The sequence below is a fragment of the Kogia breviceps genome, chromosome 2 (assembly GCF_026419965.1).
Source record: "Kogia breviceps isolate mKogBre1 chromosome 2, mKogBre1 haplotype 1, whole genome shotgun sequence".
Classification (NCBI taxonomy): Eukaryota; Metazoa; Chordata; class Mammalia; order Artiodactyla; family Physeteridae; genus Kogia; species Kogia breviceps.
This window is the reverse complement of record NC_081311.1, coordinates 101341697-101362809: the sequence shown is the minus strand read 5'-3', so window position 1 is coordinate 101362809 and position 21113 is coordinate 101341697. Positions and strand designations below refer to the sequence as shown.

General features: G+C 38.5%; 1 protein-coding gene across 8 annotated transcripts in view; it reads left to right on the top strand.

The window, feature by feature from the left end:
• The window catches only part of NCKAP5 (NCK associated protein 5), a 1012185-nt gene that overhangs the window by 486975 nt on the left and 504097 nt on the right, over window positions 1-21113 (top strand). For all 8 annotated transcript variants that reach the window (XM_067025888.1, XM_059055602.2, XM_059055601.2 and 5 more), the window contains one exon: window positions 16553-16686. In XM_067025888.1, the coding sequence (XP_066881989.1) occupies window positions 16553-16686 (134 nt within the window). The remainder of the gene's footprint in view (window positions 1-16552; window positions 16687-21113) is intronic.

The window sequence follows — 21113 nt, the reverse complement described above, 5'->3', positions numbered from 1 at the left end:
ATGATTTCCCCTTAAAAATGAAATTTCTGTTTAACCTTACCTCTCCAAAATAACACAAACTATAATTATTCAATGTGTAGCATTTTCAATTTCTTCTAGCTTTGGTAGTTGTATGAAATGAAATACTAAAGCATTGAACCAAAACTTGTGATTAGTTCCACATTGATCTTTTAAATATTATAGCTGACCTTTTAATGGAATGACAGAATGTGAAAGTTTGTATTTGCTAACAAGGATAAAGGGGTACTGCTAAAAATCATGTTGTTTTGAAATTTTATGTTTCTAAGATAGCCTAATATCATAAAATAATGGAAGCTGGCTATGTAAAAGCCTATCCATATGTTCTCAGGGCCTTGTTTAAAACAATATTCAGATGGAGTTTTCCACAATTAAATGGGAAGTATGAAGGCATTCTAGTGTGTCTTCCAAATGAATAAAAAGTATTTGTGAGAAATCAATGTTAATTACTGAGGTCCCGGAAACCATTTCTCTGGCAGATTTAAAAGGAAAGCTCCGGTAATACCTTGTACAGTCTGTTGCTGACATTATAATTATTCTCCAATTTTATAGGAGTGAATAATTATCATAGCAAATACTCTAATTTCCCATACACATAATTACACCCATTCACTGAAAAAAGGCAGGAATATAAGGTTTCCAATCACAGGGGAAAAAAAAGGATTCTGTCTGAATAGTTTTTCCCTCCTACCATTCTATAAAATCTAATAGTGTGAACAAAAGAACAGTAAAATGCACTAGCCTAAAAAATATAATGGAATTTTACATGCTTTTTAAGGAGGCCACACCAAATCCTCTAAGAAAGGAAATTTTTGACTTAATAGTTGAGGAGTGAAAGTGACTAATCAAATAAAAGATTTGAATCTGAAGTTTGGGATTACAATATATGGGCTGTTAGGAGAGGGCAAAAAATCAGACCAAGCAAAGGCAATGGTAAGGGAAAAGAAAATGACAAACCGGGTGACATGTATTTTTGGGGTTTTTAAACCAAAGAAAATCTCATTACATTGTCCTCAGAGCATAGACTGAAAGTTGTCACAGATACAAACTCTGCAAACCTAGAACTAGTGGCCAACTAAGGGAACGGAAATAGTGGGAGGTCAGTAGGATTCAGTTTAACTCAACAAGAATGTATTGGACACTTCTAGAATGCTCAGTGATGTGCTAACCTTCTACGGGGTTTCATTACCAAGTGCAAGCCTCAATCTCTGCCTCAAGAAAAGGATGCTCTTTGAAGAGACAGGAGATAATAATTATATAGGAAACGCTTAGCAAACCATATGACATATTCACCTTAGCTTTTTAAAAATTATATTAAGGACACCAACGTATGAGATAAACCATAAATTAGGTGGGCAGTGAAGTGAGAGAGACATCAGGGTGGAGAAGGCAGAGCAACCATTAACTTTTATAGTCAGTACAGCTGAAGTTCAAGAGTGGAGTGCAGAAGGGAGAATAAGAGATCTTGGAATCCTCCACAATAAGGAGTGAGGAGGGAAATATAGTGACTATATACAAATATAAATATTTGTAATGGAAACTAAGTCTGCTGAAGAAATCCATTCATTCTCCACTGGTCATTGTGGGGTAAAGGCAGGTAAGGAAAAGAGTGAGGGTAAAATGGAGAATAAATAAATCTAGGGCCTCATGGACTGGTTCAGGGCTGGAAGTAAAAATCCCCCAAAGAACTGAAATTCTCCGCCTTCCTTGTATGAAATATACTGTATCCACAGAACAGAAAAGAACACTTGAGACTTCGATCAGGTAGGAAGGAACTTAATAAAATTGACTTCTGAGAACCCCCAGAGGGATAGAATAATTAATAGCTACTGTTAATTGTGATCAATTAACATGACAACAGAGAAAGATCTGTGACCAGAGAAAGAAGAGGAGTCATTGACCTATTATAAAAGGACCCAGTGGTTGGGTAAATGAAGTTTTTTCTGAATAAAGTTGAAACTTGGGCCTTTTGATCGAATAAACTCAAGGAAATGATTGGGGTAAGGGAAAGAGTGTGCCTGAATTTGGCAGTTGGCAGTGGAAACCAAGCTTCTACTCACTTCATTACTCAATGTCTTACTTTCCTTGGTCACCCACCATAATCATCAGATATTCAAAGACTTGGAAGAATATGAGTTTCTGAGAAGCTTGTTGAAGTCAGAAAGTCAATGAGCTAGAATATCCTAAGGAGGGCCTTTTCCAACTCAGGGAACCATTGCTAACGAATGACAGTAATAAATAATAATTAAAAAAGGGAGCAGTCACTTCTGCCAACTGGGCCCTATTACAGTTGTCTTTCATTTTTGGGGTCCACCCTGAGGAGGAATTATCTCGCTCAAACATTTAGATTCTGCCATGCTCCTCCAGATCTACTGAAACCTGCAGTTGTTTGGGAACCAAATGAAACCAATGCCTCTGGGGTCTAAATTTCATCACCTTTTTTCCCAGTTGTGTGATGCCCAGTGTTACATTTTAACATTGCCTGGCCTGTTTTACACTAGCCAAGAAAACCACAGCCTCAGCCTCTTAAATCTACAGCTTCACCTACCTCATTGTCCCTACAGGGCTGCCAGTCACCTTCTTCCTTACATAGGATGAAATCCATACTAGGACTAACCGCCAACATATATACACCCCCCTGACTTATAGATATTATGTTTCATCTCATTATACTCTTTGTACCATTAGTATCTATGTTTTCCTTGTTGTTGTAGGAGAAGAGAAATTTTCCTCTACTCTCTTTGGTCTCTGGCTGGGCCTAAGAATTAAAATCATATAAGACATAATAACAGGAGAGAAACAAACACATTTTGTTGATTTTTAAAAATTTTATTTTATTGAAGTATAGTGGATTTACAATGTTGTTTTAATTTCTCCCATACAGGAAAGTGATTCAGTTATACACACACACACACACACACACACACACACACAAAAAAAAAAAAACAAACAAAAAAAACACACACACAATCTTTTCCATTATGGTTTATTACAGGATATTGAATACAGTTCCCTGTGCTATACAGTAGGACCTTCTGTTTACCTTGTATTGAATTTTTATGTGTCCACAGGAGGCTTCACAAGAAAATGAAGACCCAAAGAGGTGATCAGAGCAGGAAGCTTTTTCTACCTTTTAGATTAAAAAAAATAATAATCTATTTGTGAAGAATTGACAAGACAGAGGGGTGTGGACTGTAGCGGTAGTAAATGGTGAAGAATACTAGTAAGATAAGGGTTAGTTTAACAAGGTTTGTTTGTATAGATTTCTTGGCCCCAAATTCTCTGTCTCTGGTGATAAGAATATCTTCCTTCTTCCTGAGTATAAGGAGGACATCTCTCATGTGAGAGTTTTATGACCTGTTTTGGGGAAGACGCATGCAGGAGTTGGGGAAGGTCAGAGCAACCTCTGCTGTTTTCTCAAACTCCTTCGGCTTAAGATATCCAATATGCCAAGGTGCCATATTTAGGGGTAATCTGTCCTAAACCCCATCACTGTGATTGTGGCTAATTTCATGGATGCCTATGTGAGCACTGAATATGAGAGTTGAAAGGGATCTTAACATTTTAGAAAGAGATCCACAGACAGTCAGTGTATTTCCCAAAGTTGCACAGTAAAATAATGGGAGAACCAAAATGATAATAACCCAGACTAGTAGCCTCTCCTGTGGTGCTTTCACAGGAATCATGGTGGTGAAATTCACAACACTTTAAAGTAATGAAAACTGTGGGCTGTGGATCAATGTATAGCTTTCTGTCCCATTTTTTTTTTAGCCGTATGATAATAAAATCAAAACTGCATTACTTTATATTGTGAATGCCATATTACCACTTTATTCTTCACTTGTAGCCCTATTTGATAAGCCATAAAGATCGCTGACTATAAGCAAAAGACAACTTAATTTGCTCACTTTGCAGGATACCATCATTTGTTATGATTTGTTCCCACATGCCTTTATAATCCATATCAATCTTGATGTACCCAACCTTCATTTTATTGTGCTTTTCTGCACAACCCACCCTGAAAATACTCCTCCCATAAAATTCATATCTGTATCTTTTTGATGAGTAATAAACATATAGATAATTTTTGCCTTAGAAATTAGAATCGTATGGAGTGATTCACCTGTAGCACTTCCCTTTTAGAGCTCCTGTCTAGCATTGAGGATATTTTTAAGATCCTCCTAAGTGCCTATCTGTCTTCTTTACCCTTGAAATTTCCCCCCGCCCCCTTTCCTTTATTTTTCTCACTCACCCTTTCTTCCCTCCTCTCAATTATTTTTAAACCAAGCTCTGTATATTTTTTTTGGCTTGTTTGTTAGAATAAAAGCTTTGTCTCTCTTGGGCGATGTTATCAGCACTGCAGATGTATATAGGGCCACTTCTATCCTAGCATCTCAAAATCTGATTCTGATTCTTCTGTTACAGCCAACAGTACCGGCTTTAAAAAAATCAATTCTTAAGTTCCTTATCTGTTTCTCTGCCTCTAGGATAACTGAATCCTTCATAACTAATGGGGATATTGAATTCAGGAAGCCTTACAGGGAAAAAATATTGCAGTTTGTGTAAAGAGCAAAAATGAGGCTACAATTAGAGGTAATAACTATAGCTTAATTTAGACCCATTTTCATAGTGGCTGGTTAGAAATTGGTTAATGTAGAGTTTTTCCATTAAAAATTAATTTTCACAAAAATAGCAGTTTAATTGTGTTACTGATGTGTGTTTGGTTTATGGACTTCTGAAGAAGAGAATCACTTGTCAATTTTAGATTCTCAGTAGGTAGCATGAGACTCAGAATGGTTATTCTGAGTCTGGGTAATCTTAAAATATTTCGGTATACATTGTATTTTGATGGGTGAACACATGGCAATATCTGTGACTGTCTTCATACCAGTTAATAAGCACATCTAATCAGATCTTGAAGTTTTGGGTGATTGGGTCTTTTGTTTTTTTGTTTGTTTTTTTTTGCAGTACGCGGGCCTCTCACTGCTGTGGCCTCTCCCGTTGCGGAGCACAGGCTCTGGACGCGCAGGCTCAGCGGCCATCGCTCACGGGCCCAGCCGCTCCGTGGCATGTGGGATCTTCCCGGACCGGGGCACAAACCCGTGACCCCTGCATCGGCAGGCGGACTCTCAACCACTGCGCCACCAGGGAAGCCCAGAGAGTTAATATTTTTCCTGTGATTCTTTGATTATAAAATATTATTCAACAAGAATATTATAACTTGAACACATTTCAGGAAATCTTTTGAAACCGAAACTTATAGTGAATACCTTTCTACTGTGTTAGTCAACAAGTTTGTTCAGGTTTTTCCATAAGGTGTTACGGGAAATCCCAAATGAACTTTCTGGCCAAGCCAGTATAGAGTATCCTGTACCTTTAAGCATCATGTCAGTGTAGAATACCTCTAGATGAGTTTATGCCTTATGTCATTCATTAAGCAGGACTTACACGGAATGCTTGGAGCATAGGTGGGAGGTACCACTCTTGCTGTAGTGCACGTTTCACCTGACACATGACCGTGCATGGTGGCACTAGAACTTTCACAGCAAGTAAACTCCTCTTTCTTTTTTTAAATTCTTTGACTCTTCTGTTACTAAATTTGCCAGTAGTATCACCCACGAATGTAACTAGGGTCACCAAATATAATTAGACCTAGGATAGCGGTACTTCTTGGCTTTCTATCTTTGCAATCACGTGTTAATATCTTGATATTAACTCCTGACATTTTGGCACATCACAGATCAAGCCATCTGTTTAAGATTGTAGTAGGTAATGGAGTTGAAAAATTATGTCTTTCGGGCAGTCCAGCCACAGGGTTATATGCATTCTAGATGACATATGTGATTAAGCTGGTCTCTCAGTTCTTACATTAAAATGTAATTTAAAATGTACTTCCCCTCAGTATTAACGTTTGATCTGCTTAAAAAGCACATTTTTGAGATTTTTAAAAGAAATATGTAACTACGATATTTATTTAATATGTAGTGATCGTGAAAGACTAAAATGCTTGTAGAATTTATCAGAAGTAACTCTATCAAATGATACAAGCTGTATAATTCCAGTTAGCCATATCTTATTTTGATATGGGACTTTCAAGATTTCGCAGTGCTTTTCTATACATGTTTTACTCATTCCTCACAATGATACTATGAAATTGGCTTGGGTGATTTTACTCTCCCCAATATGCAGAAGAAACTAGCTTAAAGCAGTTATGCTGGGCTTCCCTGGTGGCTCAGTGGTTGAGAATCTGTCTGCCGGTGCAGCGGACACGGGTTCGAGCCCTGGTCTGGGAGGATCCCACATGCCACCAAGCAACTAGGCCCATGAGCCACAACTACTGAGCCTGCACGTCTGGAGCCCGTGCTCCGCAACGAGAGAGGCCACGATAGTGAGAGGCCCGCGCACCGCGAGGAAGAGTGGCCCCCACTTGCCGCAACTAGAGGAAGCCCACGCACAGAAACGAAGACCCAACACAGCAAAAATAAATAAATTAATTAATAAACTCTTACCCACAACATCTTAAAAAAAAAAAAAAAGCAGTTATGTTTCAAGTTAAGTGGCTTGTCCAAACCTGCTTGACTAGCAAATGGTACAGTCTAACCTAGTAGCTGGTAGCATTCACCACACTCTTATGTAAATACCTTCCCATTCTGTTGTTAATTCAGCCTCTCAGTTCAGTTCTTTTTCCACACAGTAGTCAGGTGATCTTTGCACAATCTTCATCAGATCTTATCCCTTACTTGGTTAAACCTTGGTAAAGAGTTAATGGTCTGCTCAGAATATAATCTCACATCCTTAATATGACCTTCTTCATCCCCGGCTCCTTCTAGCTATATCATGTGGCACTCCCCTCCCCTTGTTCAGCAGGCTCCAGGCACACTGCACTTCTCTTTGTTCTTTTCCTATGTAACTAAAGACTTCCCATTTGCTACTCATGCTGCCTAGAGCGCTGATCCCTTCTCTCCCCCAGGTAACTCCTAGTCATCACAGAGGTCTCAGTTTATGTATTAATTGCTCAGAGAAGCCTTCCCCTAACCCACTGAACAAAGTCGGTTCCTCTGGCTGTCACCTTTCAGCAAACTCTTAATTATCCATCAGTTTATATTGATATATTTATCTGTGTGATACTTCATGTAGCACCTGCCATGTCCACTAGTGTGTAAGTCCACTGCAGTCAGGAACCACGTCTTTTGGTCTCATTGCCAGTCTCTTTCTCTGGTCCAGTGTCTTGCACATAGTAGCTGTTCAGTAAAAACTTACTGAGTGAATGAATGAATCCATGTGGGTATGTATGCAGCTCTTCTTCTAAGAAGAATTCTTGATTGAATTAGGAAATGATGATAGAACCTATAGATTTTTCTCCATTTCCTGGGAACATACAGAGAGCAATGGCTTTTTGATACTTGAAACAATTTAAGCAAGTCTTAGAAAAATTAGCAGGAGAGGAGTTTAAAAAAATAAAATGGATTACCCAAGGAAATTGTGGAGTCTCCTTTGCTGGAGGTTTAATCAGAGAATAGTAATTGAGGAAGTTTAAGTCTTTGTGAAGGCTATGAGATATAGACACGATCATTTGATAGAACAAAGACTTGGAATTAAAATACCTTTCCTTTTGCTTTTATGTTTGCTTCTTTGTTGAGGTCCAATTCTTTGTTTGTGCCCAAAGAATGAAGGGGCTTTGGAATCCTACTCTTGATTCAGTTTTCTTTTTCTTCACCATGATGTATAGCTCTGCTGTAATATGACATATGTGTTCCTAAAAATCACTGCACAGGGCTTGTGGGAAGAATGAAACTAGGGACACAGTACTCGAAAACTTTGTGAGTGACACAAAAACAGATAGGCATCTAATATAAATGGAAGCTAAGTTTTACAATGTTAAGTGGTTAAGAAATATAGAAATAATACAATAAATATGGCACTTTACCTTGCAAAAGAATGCAGTTTGCTTGTGGGAGCCGTCATGGGAAGGGCTGCAGCTTGTGAGTTATTGTGAATCAATGGAAAGAAGGCTGGGTAAAGTCAGAGGGCAAGTGGTATCTTCCGCTGTGGATGGGGCAGCTCATAACACCCCTGATGGACTGAGGTCACCGGCCCATCTATTTGTGATGTGTGTGATTGTGTATTTCTACACTAGCTTCAGCCAGGTGCAGTTTTCTGTGTTCACTTCATGTTTCTCATGATTGAGATTGGGCCTAAGCAAATGTGAGATTCTCATCATGCTCAAACTGTCCCTTTATTGCACTGTGACAAATGTGTACTTTTAAAATAAGTGTTAGGAGGTGGTCCAAGATGTAGCCTAGATTTGGGGTGTCTGTGCGAGGAGGTGAGTTCAGGATCTTCCTACATCACCGTCCGCAGAGGGTGCCATCATTGTGCTCTCCCTCTGCTAAGCTCCCCGGTGCCAGTGTCTCCAGAGGAGAGTTTTCACACACATCTGGTGCCCTAGTTTTTGCATCTTGGATCCCAGTTTTGTGGTAGCAACCCAGCCCAGGGGACACTCCTTGAACACCTGGTTCTAAAGGCCAAGGGGCTTGCTTTCCTGGTTTCATGGGAGTGCAACAATTGGAGAGAGCGTTCTTGGCAGGCTACTGCCCCCAGCACACTGTACAGATAGCAGACTGAAACACCCCCAGTCTTTCTGAGAAGGAAACCCATTTGTGTGTCCAGGAGCTTTGGCTGGAGGGGAGGCCCACAGAAATGCTCTCAGGGAATGAAGGCTGGTGGACATAATCTTTACGTTCTCCCTCTCCCTCACTCCAGCTTTCCGGCATTTCCCGGAAAGGAGCTCATATCCTTGTCTGGTGCCCTGATTTCTGCAGCAGCCACCAGGGGACACCTCTATATCACCTGGCTCTGAAAGCCAGCAGGGCTTACACTCATGGGTCCCACAGGACTATACCCAACAGAGAAAGTGTTCTTAAACAGCTACCACCTTGAGGACACAGGAAGCAGCAACAGACCTTGGAGCTCAGTCTGTCTGTGAACTAGGCCTATGAGCTTATCAGAATAACTACAATGTGATATGCAGGCTTCTAATTAAGCACACATCAGAGGACTGACTGTAAACCTTTTCAAAGACCTTGGAAGGCAGGTGTTCTCTTCACTCTCTGTACTGTGCTCCAGAGTGCCAGCAGCTCTTGGAGGAGAACTTTTACATGTGTCTGATGTCACAGATTTTATATCTGGTGATCACTCCTTCAAGACAGGGAAAGGTAGGTGTTTCACCTAATACACAGAAACAAACACAGAGTCAAGCAAAATGAAGAAACAGAACAATATGTTCCAAATGAAAGAATAAGATAAGACCTCAGAAAAAACCTTAATGAAGTGGAGATTAGTAATTTACCTGATAAAAAGTTCAATGTAATGGTTATAAGATGCTCACCAAATTTGGGAGAAGAATAGATGAACACAGTAAGAACATCCATAGAGGTAGAAAAATATAAGAAAATACCAAACAGAGCTGAGGATTACAATAACTAAAATGAAAAATACACCAAATGCGTTCATCAGCAGACTAGATAAAGTAGAAGAAAGCATCAGTGATCTTGAAGACAGGACAAAGGAATTCATCCAAGTAGAGCAGAAAAAAAAAAAAAAAGGAATTTGTAAAAGGGAAGATAGCTTAAGGGACTTATGGGACAACATCAAGCAGAATAATATGTGTGTTTTAGGAGTCCCAGAAGGACCCCTATAACACAAATGTGAAACATGTCTACTTCAAGAAAAAAATCTCAAATAAACAATCTAACTTTATACCTCAAGGAACTAGAAAAAGAAGAACCAACTAAGCTTAAAGTTACTAGCAGGAAAGATGTAACAAAGATCAGAGTGGAAATAGATGAAATGGAGACTAAAAAGACAGTAGAAAATATCAGTGAAACTAAACAAAATTGACAAACCTTTAGCTAGACTCTCCCACCCCCACCAAAAAAAAAAAAAAAAGAGGGCTCAAATAAGTAAAATCAGAAATGAAAGAGATGTTACAACTCATACCACAGAGATACAAAGGATCTTAGAGATAACTGTGAACAGTTATATGCCAACAAATTAGACAACCTAGGAGAAAGTGGTAAATTCTAGAGACATCCAACCTTCCAGGACTGAATCATGAAGAAATAGAAAATCTGAATAGACTGCTTACTAGGAAGAAATCAAATGAGTAATCAACAACCTCCCAACAAACAAAAGTTCAGGACCAGACAGCTTTACTGGTGCATCCTACCAAACATTTAAAGAAGAAGTAATACCAATCCTTTTCAAACTCTTCAAAAATATAAATAAATAAAAGAGGAGGGAACACTTCCAAACTCATTTTAAGAGGCCAGCATTACCCTGATACCAAAACCAGACAAGGACACCACAAGAAAAGAAAATTACAGGGCCATAACTCTGATGACCACAGACACAATAATCCTCAACAAAATGTTAATAAACTGAATTCAACAATACACTAAAAGGATCATATGCCATGATCGAGTGAGATTTATTCCAGAGATGCAAGTTTAGTTCAACACCTACAAATCACTCCACATGATACACCATGTTAACAAACTGAAGAATGAAAATCATATGATCATCTCAATAGATGTAGAAAAAGCATTTGACAAAATTTAACATGTATTTATAATAAATACTCTCAACAATGTAGGCACAGACGGAGCATATCTCAACATAAGAAAGATCATATATGACAAACGCACAGCTAATATCATACTCAACAGTGAAAAGCTGAAAAACACAAAAATGTCCACTCTTGCCACTTTTATTTAACACAGTATTGAAAGTTTTAGCCAGAACAATTAATCAAGAAAAAGAAATAAAAGGCATCAAATTATAAAGGAAAAAGTAAAACTGTCACTGTTTGAGGAAGACATGATTTTATATATAGAAAACCCTACAGACTCTGACAAAAAACCTGTTAAAACTAATAAATTCAGTGAAGTCTCAGGATACAAAATCAATATACAGAATTCTGGTGCATTCTCTACACTAACAATAAACTATCTGAAAGAGAATTAAGAATAATTTCTAACAATTAAGAAATTAAGAATGATCCCATTTACATTTGCTTCAAAGAGAATAAAATACCTAAGAATAAAATTAACCAATGAGTTGAAAGACCTATATGTTGAAAACTACAGGACATTAATGAATGAAAATGAAGACACAAGTAAATGGAAAAATATTACAGTTCTCATGGATTGGAAGAATTAATATTAAAATGCCCATAGTACCAAAAGTAATCTGCAGATTCAATGTAATCCATATCAAAATTCTAATGGCATTTTTCACAGTAATAGAACAAGCAATCCTAAAATTTGTATGGAACACAAAGACCCCGAACAACCAAAGCAATCTTGAGAAAGAAGAATAAAGCTGGAGGCATCATGCTCAAATTATATTGTAAAGCTATGGTAATCAAAACAGTATGGTATTGGCATAAAAAGAGACACATAGATTAATGGAGCTGAATAGAGAGCCTAGAAACATAGCCACACATATATGGTCAATTAATTTATGACAAAGGACCTAAGACTGTAAAATGGGAAAAAACAGTCTCTTCAATAAATGGTGTTGGGGAAAATGGAGGTCCACGTGCAAAAGAATGAAACTAGACTGCTATCTTACACCATACACAAAAATTAACTCAAAGTGGATTAAAGACAATGGAATGTAAGACCTGAAACCATAGAATTCCTGAAAGTAAACATACATGGTAAGCTATTTGACATTAGTCTTGGTGATGATCTTTTGAATCTGTTACCAAAAGCAAAAATACGCAAGTGGGACTACATCAAACTAAAAAGCTTATGCACAGCAAAGGAAGTTATCAACAAAATGGAAAGGCAACCAACTGAGTGGGAGAAAATATTTGCAAATCATATATCTGTCAAAGGGTTGATATGTAAGCTGAGCCTGGAAGGAACCCTAGGCTTTGAATAGAGAGGGGTTTTTAAGCAGGAGGGAGAGCATGGTCAAAGTTACAGAGGCACAGGATATGAAGTATTTTTAGAGGACCTTGATTCATTTCCGGGAATGGTCTGTTTCATTCATGATCCTCAGGAGAATTTTTTTCTCCATGAGTTATGCAGTGGATCACGTTTCATCTGGGTGATTCATGGTACAGAGTCATAGTGTCTGATTTATTGGGAGACTGAAGTATATGCTTCCTTTAAGAATGTAGGTCCCTAATCTAGCCTTGGTAAATTTAAGAAAATTGAAATCGTATCAAGTATCTTTTCTGACCACAACACTATGAGACTAGATATCAATTACAGGAAAAGATCTGTAAAAAATACAAACACATGGAGGCTAAACAATACACTACTTAATAACGAAGTGATCACTGAAGAAATCAAAGAGGAAATCAAAAAATACCTAGAAACAAATGACAATGGAGACACGACGACCCCAAACCTATGGGATACAGCAAAAGCAGTTCTAAGAGGGAAGTTTATAGCAATACAATCATACCTTAAGAAACAGGAAACATCTCGAATAAACAACCTAAATTTGCACCTAAAGCAATTAGAGAAAGAAGAATAAAAAAAACCCAAATTTAGCAGAAGGAAAGAAATCATAAAGATCAGATCAAAAAGAAATGAAGGAAACAATAGCAAAGATCAATAAAAGTAAAAGCTGGTTCTTTGAGAAGATAAATAAAATTGATAAGCCATTAGCCAGACTCATCAAGAAAAAAAGGGAGAAGACTCAAATCAATAGAATTAGAAACGAAAAAGGAGATGTAACAACTGACACTGCAGAAATACAAAAGATTATTAGAGATTACTACAAGCGACTGTATGCCAATAAAATGGACAACCTGGAAGAAATGGACAAATTCTTAGAAATGCACAACCTGCCAAGACTGAACCAGGAAGAAATAGAAACTATGAACAGACCAATCACAAGCACTGAAATTGAAACTGTGATTCAAAATCTTCCAGCAAATAAAAGCCCAGGACCAGATGGCTTCACAGGCGAATTCTATCAAACATTTAGAGATGAGCTAACACCTATCCTTCTCAAACTCTTCCAAAAGATAGCAGAGGGAGGAACACTCCCAAATTCATTCTACGAGTCCACCATCACCCTGATACCAAAACCAGGCAAAGACGTCACAAAGAAAGAAACCTACAGGCCAGTAGCACTGATGAACATAGATGCAAAAATCCTCAACAAAATACTAGCAAACAGAATCCAACAGCACAGTAAAGGGATCATACACCATGATCAAGTGGGGTTTATTCCAGGAATGCAAGGATTCTTCAATATACGCAAATCAATCAACGTGATACACCATATCAACAAACTGAAGGAGAAAAACCATATGATCATCTCAATAGATGCAGAGAAAGCTTTGGACAAAATTCAACACTCATTTATGATAAAAACCCTGCTGAAAGTAGGCATACAGGGAACTTTCCTCAACATAATAAAGGCCATATATGACAAACCCACAGCCAGCATCGTTCTCAATGGTGAAAAACTGAAACCATTTCCACTAAGATCAGGAACAAGACAAGGTTGCCCACTCTCACCACTCTTATTCAACCTAGTTTTAGAAGTTCTAGCCACAGCAATTAGAGAAAAAAGAGAAATAAAAGGAATCCAAATCGGAAAAGAAGAAGTAAAGCTGTCACTGTTTGCAGATGACATGATACTATACATAGAGGATACTAAGGATGCTACCAGAAAACTACTAGAGCTAATCAATGAATTCATTGGTAAAGTAGCAGGATACAAAATTAATGCACAGAAATCTCTGGCATTCTTATACACTAGTGATGAAAAATCTGAAAGTGAAATTAAAAAAACACTCCCATTTACCACTGCAACAAAAAGAATAAAATATCTAGGAATAAACCTACCTAAGGAGACAAAAGACCTGTATGCAGAAGACTATAAGACACTCATGAAAGAAATGAAGGATGATACAAAATAGATGGAGAGATATACCATATTCTTGGATTGGAAGAATCAACATTGTGAAAATGACTCTCCTACCCAAAGCCATCTACAGATTCAATGCAATCCCTATCAAACTACCACTGGCATTTTTCACAGAACTAGAACAAAAAATTTCACAATTTATATGGAAATACAAAAGACCCTGAATAGCCAAAGCAATCTTGAGAACGAAAAATGGAGCTGGAGGAATCAGGCTCCCTGACTTCAGACTCTACTACAAGGCTACAGTAATCAAGACAGTATGGTACTGGCACAGAAACAGAAATATAGATCAATGGAACAGGATAGAAAGCCCAGAGATAAGCCCACACACATATGGTCACCTTATCTTTGATAAAGGAGGGAAGGATATACAGTGGAGAAAAAACAGCCTCTTCAATAAGTGGTGCTGGGAAAACTGGACAGCTACATGTAAAAGTATGAAATTAGAACACTCCATAACACCACACACAAAAATAAACTCAAAGTGGGTTAAAGACCTACATGTAAGGCCAGACACTATTAAACTCTTAGAGGAAAACATAGGCAGAACACTCTATGACATAAATCACAGCAAGATCCTTTTTGACCCACCTCCTAAAGAAATGGAAATAAAAACAAAAAACAAATGGGACCTAATGAAACTTAAAAGCTTTTGCACAGCAAAGGATACCATAAACAAGACCAAAAGACAACCCTCAGAATGGGAGAAAATATTTGCAAATGAAGCAACTGACAAAGTATTAATATCCAAAATATATAAGCAACTCATGCAGCTCATTAACAAAAAAACAAACAACCCAACCCGAAAATGGGCCGAGGAACTAAATAGACATTTCTCCAAAGAAAATATACAGATTGCCAACAAACACATGAAAGAATGCTCAACATCATTAATTATTAGAGAAATGCTAATCAAAACTACAATGAGATATCATCTCACACTGGTCAGATTGTCCATCATCAAAAACTCTAGAAGCAATAAATGCTGGAGAGGGCATGGAGAAAAGGGAACATTCTTGCACTGCTGGTGGGAATGTAAATTGATACAGCCACTATGGAGAACAGTTCATGTTCATTGCAGCTCTATTTATGATAGCCAGGACATGGAAGCAACCTAAGTATCCATCGACAAATGAATGGATAAAGAAGATGTGGCACATATATACAATGGAATATTACTCAGCCATAAGAAGAAATGAAACTGAGTTATTTGTAGTGAGGTGGATGGACCTAGAGTCTGTCATACAGAGTGAGGTAAGTCAGAAGGAGAAAAACAAATACCGTATGCTAACACATATATATGGACTCTAAGGGAAAAAATGTCATGAAGAGATTAGTGGTAGGACGGGAATAAAACACAGACCTACTAGAGCATGGACTTGAGGATATGGGGAGGGGGAAGGGTTAGCTGGGATGAAGTGAGAGAGTAGCAGGGACATATATACACTACCAAACGTAAAATAGATAGCTAGTGGGAAGCTGCCGCATAGCACAGGGAGATCACCTCTGTGCTTTGTGACCACCTAGAGGGGTGGGATACGGAGGGTGGGAGAGAGGGTGACGCAAGAGGGAGGAGATATGGGAACATATGTATATGTATAACTGATTCACTTTGTTGTAAAGGAGAAACTAACACACTGTTGTAAAACAGTTATACTCCAATAAAGATGTTAAAAAAAAAAAAAGAATGTAGGTCCCTTATAATCAGGCATTGAGTCTTTGATTTTCATCATGGAATATATATCCTTAACACATAGTGCTTAATGTAGTAACATCCATAACCATAATAGCATGACATGCTATAAAAAAAAAAAGGTGGTAACAACAGCACAACCAAAAGAAAAAAGTCATAGCGTGACTCAGTCTGTAATGTCAGGATCTGAGCTTGTGTGCTTTTTACCAGTTCCTGGAGTGAGTTTTTGATGAACCATCTATTCTGGGTCATCCAGTCTCCCTTTTAATCTATGATGCCCATGTGTGAGGAGCTCGCTTTCTAGGATTACAAATAAAGAGGGTTGGTTAACTTATTTCTATCTGGGAAAACCTAATTGAGCAAATACAAACTAATTCTTTAACCTTATTCTCATCAGCTTCATGGTATAATTAAATGGAAGTTCCTGGTCCTTCTATAAAAATCAGTAGTGTTCTCTTTAAAGCATTTACCAGAGATTGAAAAGAGGAAATAATCCTGAACAGGCACTAATGGACTTACTCATTATTACTTGAATTCTTATTCACCTGCTAGTATTATTCAGTCATGGATCTTCATCTCTGCATAAGAAGCCACCTGGTTTAGTGGAAATCATTCATACATTATAGTCAAGTCAGCCAGGATTGAAAATCTGTTACATGCTGTTTTTTTAATGATAAATCACTTCAAGGTCTCTGATCCTTGGTTTCCTAGATAATAAGAGATTAATAATAGAATGTACTTGATGAGGTTGTAATGAGGATGAAATTAATTAATATATGAAGTCCAAGTTAGCACTTAGTAACCAACAGTGCCTACTAATTATTTTCTTATAGTATTTAAGAAACAGTTTCTTAAAAGTCATCCCCTGTGTGCCTTTTCTAGCATGAGAAGCTGATACATGAATTGGAAGAGGAGAGACACTTACGTCTTCAGAGTGAGAAGCGCTTGCAGGAGGTGACCCTGGAGTCCGAGCGGAACAGAATTCAGATGCGTGGCCTGCAGCAGCAGTTCTCCAGGTATTGTTCTGTGCAGAGCATCTTGTTTCAGGAGGTGCAGCTCTCCCTGCGCCAATTACACCTTTGCTTGAGTTTCCATTGTGTAAGCTTGTGTTGCATTTGAGGAGCTAATGACCAGCAATTTAGACCTTCTCTTCTAGCCGAACCATCCGATTGCATTTGGACAAATTTTCTGGAACTTTCCTCTTGCACCTCAGTCTTGGCTTTATTGAAGCTGGTTGTCTTTTCTTCCCTAATGGCTTTCCAGAGTATCTTTCAGTAAGATGTGGTGGTTGTGTGGCCTATAGGCATGATCTGTGAAAGGCCGGCCAGGAGAATGCAATTTTACTGGTCCTCATAATCCTATTTTCAGGTAGAAAGAGTGTGAATCATCCAGTAAGCTCTTACTCCTTATTTAGAGTAAATATTTAGAACCTGTAAAACAAAAAAATAACTAAAATCAATGAGTTTCTTTCCTTTAAAAAGACATAACTTGAATTTGAAAGTATTCTGGAAAAGTAGTTCTTCTTTGATTTAATTCCAGCACAGTAAGAATCTTTCAGCTTTCCATTACAGTTAATAGGGGGCCAAGGACTTCCCTGGTGACACAGGGGTTAAGAATCTGCCTGCCAATGTAGGGACACAGGTTCAATCCCTGGTCCAGAAAGATCCCACATGCTGCGGAGCAACTGAGCCCGTGCACCACGGCTACTGAGCCTGCGAGCCACAACTACTGAGCCTGCGCTCTAGAGCCTGCCAGCCATAACTACTGAGCCTGCACTCTAGAGCCTGTGAGCCACAACTACTGAAGCCCATGAGCCTAGAGCCCATGCTCCGCAACAAGAGAAGCCACCACAATGAGGAGCCCACGCACCGCAGCGAAGAGTAGCCCCTGCTCTTCGCAACTAGAGAAAGCCCACACGCTGCAATGAAGACCCAACGCAGCCAAAAATAAATAATTAAAAAAATATATATATATATACATATATATATATATATATATATATATATATATATATATATATATGGGGCCAGGTAAAGATTCAACCTATTATTTAAAATCTCTTCATTTTCATGGAAAAAACACAGACTTGTGCAGTTACAGTCCTGGGACCAGATACGGGCACCCTATGAGGAACAGTTTGCTTTTATTTTCATGTTTCACTTCACCATTTGCAAACCAGGAAAATAATTTTTGATTCTTTTCTCCCTCATGAGGTTAACCCAGGCAGAATCCAGTTTGAGAAGTTGCCCTAAAATTTTCTTCAGCAAACTGGGTGGTTCTTATCTTTCATTTACCACTGGGATTTGGATATGACTGGTGATGGGTAATTGTGCTTCCTCATTATGAGGCTTTTATACTGACAGCTTAATTTTTAGGTGTGTTGCAGGGAGAGAGCAAAGTTGAGCCTTTGGATTTATCTCATGGAGGCTCATACCACGAATGTCTGGAATTTTGGTTTAAAGGCATCTTGGAAGAACAGGGTAGGAAGGATGGATGACTCCTCGGTTTCAGTCATAATTTAATACCCTGTTCAACTCTTGGAGCCCATGATAATACAGGTGCTGTAGAAATGCACCAATCAATACTTTAACAAATGCATGTCCCACCCCTCACAGGCTATTACTTATACAACCTTGTGCTCAATTTTTCATTCTATTCGATGGCAAATCTCACTTTATGTCTCCAAACTTGAAATAATAGCTCCTCCCCACCCTCTGAAGCAACTTTAAAACAAGTGCCATTTTGTAATACTTGCCATTTTAATGATACAAGAAGGGAAGGTGCAGATCTTGCTACCCTTGTACTGTCTAATTGAGATATCTCTGTACTCAAGTTATTGATTTACAGGGCATGAGGCACCTGGCACAATAAATTACTTTCATATGATGCCAGGTCATCTGCTATAAATCAAATGACAACCGCAGACAGATTTGAGTTGCACAAGAGCTGAGGCTACATTCTAGGTTGAAAGAGAAGACAGTTATTTGTAAAACAAATAGTGGGTGGTTTTACATACTGCCTTTGTGAAGATGTTTTGCCCCAACATAATCAGTTTTCTTAGTAAGCTTCATTGACATTGAAAGTTCAAGTCCAGTTATAGCCAGAAAACTAATGTAAATCAACAAAAGATGGGGGGAGAAAGCGTATGTAACAGAGAAGATAATTACACGATAATTTAAGTAGACCCACTAAACCATTGCTGATGGCCTTTTACATTTTAAACTTTGGTTTGTAAGATGTTTCTAGTTGGGCTTATTCAAACAATCCTGTTACTATAATCTAAGTCTTTGTAAAATTCTCAGTATTACAGAACTTGTCTATAGCATGCCACCCTTGGACATGGTCAGTATCTAAATGCTCATGTAAATAAATTCTATAATCCAAATAATTGCATTAAATTTAAAACTTTTATAGTCATAATTTTCTCCTTCTTTTCCTGGGTTGACAAGTTACTTTTGTACATGATGATATCTGAGATGTCATGTAGGCATACTTTGAGTATTGTTCATGGGATGAGTTTACTTTTTAGAATAATATAATAGCCTACCTTTTCAAAGGGTGTGAAGTGACTTACAAGAAAAGGTAGTTTTATGGTAAGACTGTTAAAATAAAAACGGAAAATAAAGACCATGAAAGGGGAATGTGGCAAGTAATCATACTTACACAGCCCAGCATGCTTTCTGAGAGTGAGCATTTAATTTAGCTCTAAGATTCATGGCAGGCAAGATTAAAAGGAGGGCTTCCCTGGTGGCGCAGTGGTTGGGAGTCCGCCTGCCGATGCATGGGACACGGGTTCGTGCCCCAGTCCGGGAGGATCCCACATGCCGCGGAGCGGCTGGGCCCGTGAGCCATGGCCTCTGAGCCTGCGTGTCCAGAGCCTGTGCTCCGCAACGGGAGAGGCCACGGCAGTGAGAGGCCTGCGTACCGCAAAAAAAAAAAAAAAGGAAAACACAAGAGGATATGTAATTCTTATCTCGTAGACAAAGGCTACTACTCCCTAAAGAGAGAAACATTATGTTTGGCAATAAACTCATAGTAGAATGCATCTCATAGGCCCCTCCAGAGATGGCATTAAAGGATATAATAGACAGTGGTCCACGATAGTGCAAATCAGGATTAATTCGTAAAAGTATTACTGCTTCTGCTATGTCACTTATGTCTATGAAGTTAAGTAATTTCACACTATATGATTTAGGAATTCTGGGCCTGTGCCTAAGTGAAAACAATTAAAGTAGGAAGAATTCCAGTGCTAAAGGTTCTCAAGTTAAGCACTATACTTCAAGTTCATGGGGACATGTAAATATACATGTATTGTATTTTTCCAATACCTCTTTTATGAACCTAGAGCACAGAGGCATGAGATGCTGAGGCCTGGGCTGAGTTGGGTAAGGTATTTTTCTGGTATGTTTGATAGTACCATAGCCGTGGGAGCATCTAAACAGTAGTCAAGGAGATTCTGAGTCTCAGATTCAGGGCTGATGCGAGGCATTGAAGGGGAAAATGAATAATGAAGTTAGAAGCTGGGACAATTAGGTATATGTGTGAAGTAGAATTCAGGTGTCGGAATGAGTGATTCAGAATTACTTTGAGGCTTGATTTTATGCAGTTTCAGTTAGGTGATGGGCTTGGTGGCTTAAAAGTACCAGGCAAACCTGAGCATTTGTGATTACCTGTGCTAATGAATAATGGGATCATTTAGGTGATAAAAATCTATAAAAGTGTTTAAATGAGTAGTTCTCCTTTATGTCATCACCAAACCTTCCTCCATAAGCCCTTCCTCCCTCCTGACCTCTGATTAGGATATAATGATCCGCAGTGTTCCAAAATTTGGGCAATTAAAAAAAATGTGACTAGAGGTTACCTAATTAGCTCTAAGCTCATAAATCAGAAACTGCCTTCACTGAGGGTGATTCAGGCAGCCATAACAAACTTAATTTAGACCATTTACCTTCTTTAATATAAATACAGAGAAGAAGAAGCATACTTTCAAATTAAGCCTTCCCCATAGATGAAGGCATGAATCAAGCAGATGCAGTAAGGTGGTACGTAAAGGCAGGTGTTGGTATCATTCAGGCTGCTCTTTCCTTCTCTTATTATTTAGTGATATAAATCAAAGATGCTTTCCAGGTGTCATAAGGATTGTTTAACCCATTGTCTGTGTAGTATACGTGGCTGGGCATATTTTATGTGGGATTCGCCTTGTGATCCCCCCTTAATTCCATAACGGTCTTTATCCTCCCTTTAACCATTTTGAACTGTGATTGTCGAGCCAGCCAAGGTCACTGTGGCGAACTGAGGCTATGTATATAAAGATAATTAGTGTTTGGACCCCCAGCTTCATTACTCCACCTTGAGTGAATGAAATGTTTGTGCATCAGTTAGATTCCAGGGACAATGTCTCCAACCAGGTGGGGTGTATTGAGGTGGAGTAACAATGATTTCT